At 38.3% G+C, this 6,860-nt stretch overlaps 1 protein-coding gene across 5 annotated transcripts in view; it reads right to left on the bottom strand.

The window, feature by feature from the left end:
• Positions 1-1,367: 1,367 nt before the first annotated feature.
• HMMR (hyaluronan mediated motility receptor) overlaps positions 1,368-6,860 on the bottom strand; it is a 17,921-nt gene continuing 12,428 nt past the window's right edge. For 4 of the 5 annotated variants that reach the window (XM_054217274.1, XM_054217272.1, XM_054217275.1 and 1 more), the window contains 4 exons: positions 6,658-6,757; positions 6,240-6,416; positions 5,544-5,706; positions 1,368-1,717 (listed from right to left, as the gene is read on the bottom strand). In XM_054217274.1, the coding sequence (XP_054073249.1) occupies positions 1,674-1,717; positions 5,544-5,706; positions 6,240-6,416; positions 6,658-6,757 (484 nt within the window). In that variant the 3' untranslated portion in view covers positions 1,368-1,673. Of the gene's footprint in view, positions 1,718-2,087; positions 4,832-5,543; positions 5,707-6,239; positions 6,417-6,657; positions 6,758-6,860 lie in introns of those variants that run through there. The other variant, XM_054217273.1, reaches the window with a different exon arrangement.

The following is a 6,860-nucleotide window of genomic DNA, read 5'->3' as shown; positions in this document are numbered from 1 at the left end:
TCAGAGAAACAGTCCAGACCAATTACACATTCTCCTTTCCTCATGGAGAGAAGGGAATAAGTCGCCCTTTGCCCCAAGCTGTGCACTGGCACCTGGGCACTCACTGTCCAGCATTACAAGTTTGCACATTGAAACCCCCATCTCTCATTTGCATAAAATGAAAGACTATAAAGTGAAACTTCATCATTAGACTGAAATACCTCCTTTGGCTGCTAAGAGATACCGTTAATATCACTCTGGCACATATTCAATGGAAATTACTTCATCTTCCTTTTAGAATGGTAGAAAATAATGTGTATTTTCCAGTTGCCTTTATCTATAGCTTTGTTTAAAAGCAGCTGGTAAATCCCAGGGAGGAGGAGGGGGAGGGACCCTTTGAGAAAGGAATCACTGCTTACTGCTTACAGTACTCACCCTATACATGTAATTATATACTTACAAGATGACAAAGCTTATTTTTTTATATGCAAGGTTTTGAAGTCACATGAAGGCATCAACAAAGCTCTTTACTGTCATACTTCTGACCCACGCAAGGCCTGTGTGCCTAACATGGTTTTTAACAACAGGATTAAAGTTAAGAAAATGCATAACAACTAGTGGCTAAGACTTACTTCAGCTACACATTCACATTTACATCTTCACCTGATAAGTTTATTTCAGCTTGGCTTGATTAAAACAGTAATTGGCAGTCAAGGGAGAAGACTATCTGATACTACAGGAATTAACACACAGCTAAAGAGAAATCAGAAAATCTACTAAAAATTGAATACAATCATATTGTAAGTGACCTTTACTTACGACAAACAACTGACATTTTACAGGACAAAAAATATACACGTATAAATCACTTTAGCCAGTTCCTGCCTTTTTGGAATGCGGATGCCCCAGTTTTTCCTTGTAGTAAGCTATGGATATTATATTCCCTTTCATTAACCTTAGAATTCTAGTTCAAAATATCAGTAATTCATAACATGAAATTCAGAAGAAAAATGTACAAAGAAATTATGAACCGTTCAGCAGCACTGAGGTAACACCCCCGAGCACAGCCACTGTCTCCTCCTGACACTGGAAAGAGCCCACAGTTCATCTGAACAAGAACAAGCACCTGGAAACAGAAGTTTTGCCTTCAGGCCTTAGAGCAAGAGGAAAATAGGAAAAGCACTAACACTGCAGTCCCAAGCTTAGAACCATAAATTGGCCTGCAAAATGTCTTCACATTTTCATCACCAATAGAACAGTTACAAAAACTACATGTAATTTATCTTCATAACAGAAGATAAACTATTTTTTTTCTTAAATATTTACATTGAATTCAGTAGCATTCTAGATCATATTTTTAATTTCTTTATTACAAATATTTTCACTTGTGAAACACTGATTTCATGCTGTACATAAACAAAAATTTTATTATAGCCCATATCGCAGTCATTTAAGCATAATGCATCACCGGGTGACTACATGCACCACTCATTAAATTAACATTTCAGACTGTAATTCGCAGAGACTAAAGCATAATTAAGTGTCTCTCTCCTCCTGTTTCCTTTTCCCTAGATTCTGTAATCGAAGCGTGGCAGCAATCTGTTAGTGCAAATATCCAGAGCCTTACCTGCTCCATTCCCACCAGCATTTCGGGCATTGCCTCAAACTACAGCAGGAATTACCAGCCTGGGAAATTATTGTAGTTCAACCGCACGTTTGTCCCTTTGTCTGCTTTTGCCTGCAGAGAGCACATGGACTGAAAGAAGCAATAGCTCAGTTGACCTTTGAAACCAAAATGCTAATCCAAGCCCTGTATCACGTGTGGCTCTGAAGCCTGTTAAGCTTTTGGTTTATTCCCTATGGTACCATTTAAGCAGCTCAGTATGAACTTAAATTTTTACTTCCCAACAGCCAGCATCAGCAAGTGCAGCCATTGTGCGTATAAGTGTATTCAAAGCACCGGCACCGAGTCTTCTGCAGTTTGCCTTTTAGAGGAAACACAGGGGGGCTCTAATTAGGGCAGCCAGGTTGAGGATTTGAGCAGCTCTCTATTTTACATTTAAATTAAGTACAACCCCGATCTTGCTACAATACAGTGAGATGGATGATCAGAGAAATAATTTCTTATTTTTTAAACTTAAAAAAAAACAACTATGTTCCACAACACGTAAGTAATTGATTCTTACAGGGAATACTTAAGTCAGTTGAGCTACCAGTATCAAGGTTTATTTTTAATATACATTTCATATATGCATGAAACTGGCAAAACTAGTTGAAGTTGACAAAAAGCACTCCAAATTCTCCCTTTACTTCCACTCTTTACTTCTCTACCCGGTCTGCTCTAAATTATTTATGTATATTTTGAAGATAAAACAAAAACCGACATTGCTGTAATGCTAGCATAATTATTTGCAAGAGTTTCCCCTATTCTTTTTGTCAATAAGCATGCTCTTGCTAGCCTAAAAAGCATTTAAAATTACACTTAGGCAAAACCGCCAATTAACCTAGAAAGCTTTAAGAATTAAGGCTGTATGAAAAAAGTCTGTAGTCATCGTAAAAGCATAATCCTGCGCTACCTGCAGGATTTTCTTCACTTGGTATACTTTCACCCTTTGACAAACACTTGATAATTTCATGCATGATATGTCACACACCAAAAAATGGGGTTCAGTTAAGTGTACCTTAACTCAGTGTCCCCATTTCCATGTGTAAGTGTTGTGGAACCTTTGGTTAACATTGACTTGCCCTAATCTCTCTTGAAACAAAAGGCTCATGTACATTTAAAAAAACAAAACAAAAAACCCATGAAACTAAGGATGTCTCTCATTTTTGCCATGAAGGCTTTTCATCAGATGTTCATCAGATTTACGAAGATTTTGCCTTAAAAATCCCCATATGATTAGAACAGCACAGAAAGCGTGCAACTGTCAGCAACCCTGCATGAAATATGCCACATTTGAGAAAGACTCTACTATAATAGCTGTAGAGCGTTGCGTTACGTCCATTTTCAGCTGTTCACAGATTCCCCAGCACCACCCCATTGCTCCTTCCCCTGCTGCTCACTAGATGGAGTTTGGTTTAACCAGCTGCTCATTTTGCACCCACAGACCAGCGGCTACACAGGCTGTGTGTAACATCAGGATTTCTTGCAAGACCATGTTCTCATCAAATGAGTCAGACCAATGCACATTTTCTCTACAGTGTTCTTTTACCCCATTTACATCTTTCAGGCAAGAGAACTTTTATCTTTTTCTCCACGAGGAGAGATAACTCCAGTATTAATTTATTTCAACAACTTCCTTATTAAAATATGCCTCTCAACACTTGAGGCAAACTAGTAAATTGAACATTAACTATTTCTCAATTCAAACACCTGAAGTTAATCCTCATCCTCAGTCTCTAGCAGGTGAAGTAATCCAGCAGATACACAAAGATGACATTAACAGACAAGGCCTAGTAATTTCTTTCCTTGGACTTAATATGCATTTTTGGTAACTCATTTCCTAGGTATTATCAATTCTCTGTAAGCTTATAAAGTCAATATCAATGGCAATATATTCAACATACTCAGCTTTGTGCACTGTCTCTCTGCAGCACCCATATGCAGGATATTAGTAGGTACAATAACAAAAACAGAGTTCTACATTTCACTTAAGTTCCAGTATTTACTTTTGTATTAAGAGAAACTCACAGGAAATGAAAGGATAAGGGAAGTGCAGGTTGTATGCGTTGTACAGTTCAACTAAAGAATGGTTGTAAGATTAGAGAGTACATAGTCTTTGAGGCAAGACTGACATTGGGCTTTGTTGCGAAGATTTAAGACTAGAACAAAGAACATTAGGTCAATTACACTATGTAATTTGATTCTGGTTTTTATCCCTAGTTTGTGAAGGAAATAGACAAATTCTTTAATTAAAAATTTTTATTGTGCTAAAACATTCTTAATATTAGAAGCAGTTAAGCAGATTCTTTCCACCTTGCCAAAATTCGAGTCCATACAATGAACACGTGTACAGTGGGTATCCACACACCCAATTAAGTCTAGTTCTGTTGTTACGCCCCTTCACATAGCATCGATCAGTTACAACAGCTGTCTACAAAGATATTGTGACAATTTAAGAGTCCAGTGAGCACAGCATTATTAAAATAGACATTTCTCTTAAGATACTAATCTTAGCCGCAGTATGCAAACATTTAGGTAAATGCAGTCAACTTGAGTTTGACCTGAAAATCCTCTTTTGAAGATCAACAGCTGCAACATTTAGCCCCAGGATTTAAATTAGCATATTCTGAATATAGATCCCATTAAGAATATCAGTCCAATTTTCTACATTAGTTCTATTATCATGTAGGCCGCAGAGGAAAAAGGGTCTCTTAGCGGCATTCCTGCCCTTGGTATTGAAGGATCCATAAACAGCAATATTAATTTAACATGAGAGATGCATATAAATCTTTCATGAAGTCAGATTACATTTGCCATCCTTATTCTCCAGTGCTTATTCACATTTTCTGAACTTAAACTGCTCTGTCGAAAACAAGCTAAGGATCTTCAGCATACAAAAAAGTGAAACAGTGAACACTTTTTGGAGTGCAAGAATGCAGCGCTGTCACCAGGAGTCCTGAACACACAGTGACCAATGGTTTCTCAGTAAGAGTATAACCAAGCATAGTTTTTCTAAAAATATATAATTTCAGACCATTCCTCTAGTACTCTTACTAGTTTGCATTATGTACAGCATCCAAGTTCACCTTGAACAAGTAGTCGAAGTCTTCTGTAGTAGTACATTAATTTATTTGCGATTTTAGGTATTTTTCTTAATACCAAGAAGAGATTAAATTTTGTTTTTATTACCTGCAATGGAAAAGTGTTACTAAGTTTGAGTGTTTCACTATTGCTCCCACCACATCAGGTAAAGATTTGTCTGCTGGGAGGGGGAAGGCACTTCACATAATGGGCAAGCCAGAATTTCAGACCCTGGAGCATACTGTAAGATGAAGGTCTAGTTGATATCTATACCCGCTCTCCTCTCTCTTACACTGCTTCCCTTCATGCATCCCTATGCTTTTGCCATCTTTCCCTCCACTCCGTTCGCAGGCCTTTTGCATCTTACTTTTATACCTGCAGCAGTATAACGTCGTGCTAGGTAGCAGCTAAAGAACCAGGCCTCAACCCTCTGGCTGAGCAGGTGTCACAGCCTATGGCCTGATTAGCTGTAACGAGCGAGCTGTTCCACTGAAAGAAAAGTTGTAGGTGCTACACAGTAGCAAAGTTCACATCTTGCAAGATCATGCAAACCCACTCCTTCCTCTTCCCCCCTGTCAAACACACTTTCTGTTGCCTGACCTGACACACCACCTCTCAGGTCAGGCTGTAAGCAACTGGGCTGGAAAGCACAATAGCAAACCATACACTTTGATGCCGCCTTCCAACATCTGCTGTGAAACACACGAGAGATGCCATGTTCCTTCCTTCCCCATTGCAGCAGACTATGCAAGACAGTCACACCTTCTTTGGTAAGTTTAAGAGGTACAAGGACACAGTTACATCTAATATCTAAGCTTACCTTCTTTAAAAGGAGTTTTTGGAGGAATATTTTCCTTGCTATCATGCTGGAAAGCTTTGGAAGGATCAAAACGCCTAATGCCCTGAACTGCACATAGTTGCTCCTGAAGATTTCTGCTTGTTTGCTTTTCTTTCGCTAGCAATGCACGCAGTTTTGAGACATCCTAAAGAAAACAGTACTTGTAAGTTAGATTAAGAACAGGAGAAAAGCCTGCTTCATCATTTACTGAACTAGCCCTTTTGACTAATGCTAAACACAAACATACATAAACAATTATTGGTGGTGTTAAAAAACAAACCAAAACCAAACATACAAGTGTAGAGAAACCAGCACCACTGTATAATTGCTGTATAACAGCACTAAGCAGTACAGTAGCCTGAAACTTTCAGATGCTGCTTTCAGCGGATAGTTTATTAAGTCCAGAACCTCCAAGAGAGGTAAGAAAACACAACCAAGCTAAGAGTAGGCGTAGTTATTTGCACTTGTGATCCCTCTGCATATCATATAGTCAGTCAAAATTAAAACAGGGTCTCTTGGTGTTTGGAGGCCAGTGGTTTGTTCTAATCTAGCTCTTGCAGGGAATTTAAGAACCATAGAAAGCAAGTACTTTGCAGGATTAGTCTATAAATGTTTAGAGAAACAAAGGAATCAAGAAAATTAATAACTTACAGATTTCTAACTTTTAATTTCACAAACCTGCTTCAGGTGGGTATTCTCCTCCTTCAACTTCATAACATGCTTGATTTTTTGCTTCTGGTTCTGGTGGCCAAGTAGTTTAGCATATGCATCACTTAGTTTATTCAATTCTTCCTGGGCTGCACCGTGCTCATTTAAGAGCGCATTCTTCTCTGCTTCAAATGCATCTAGTTGTTGCTGAAATACATATTGAACCTTTTAGAAATCTTTAAATTAAACACAGCTTTTTACTGAACTGAAATCTACAAAGAAAGATCGGTTTGGGAAGGGGAATAGCTGGCTCGAAGGACAGTAACTTAGGAAGCCGTTGCAGACAAATGCCTTCGAATGGGAAACAGTATGTTTACTTCTCAAGAGTAGAGCTTGAGTCAACTGCACAAGTCAACAGATACTAATAAACATCTACTTCATAACCTACCTGAAAAGGCTTAGTTTTGTTATGCAAATCTTCGTATAGATTACGCCAGGTCTTTATCTCTTCTTTTAAGCTAGAGGTCACATCTTCATTTACGGTTTTCCTAAAAAGCAAGAAGTGGAGTTTCATTATGTTCATTGTTAGCTCTCAGCACTTCACACTAAAAATCTGATGTGCTATAATATGCAGGTTTAGTTTGAGAAAAG

Source organism: Rissa tridactyla, chromosome 11 (assembly GCF_028500815.1).
Source record: "Rissa tridactyla isolate bRisTri1 chromosome 11, bRisTri1.patW.cur.20221130, whole genome shotgun sequence".
Lineage (NCBI taxonomy): Eukaryota > Metazoa > Chordata > Aves > Charadriiformes > Laridae > Rissa > Rissa tridactyla.
This window is presented reverse-complemented; position numbering and strand designations above follow the sequence as displayed.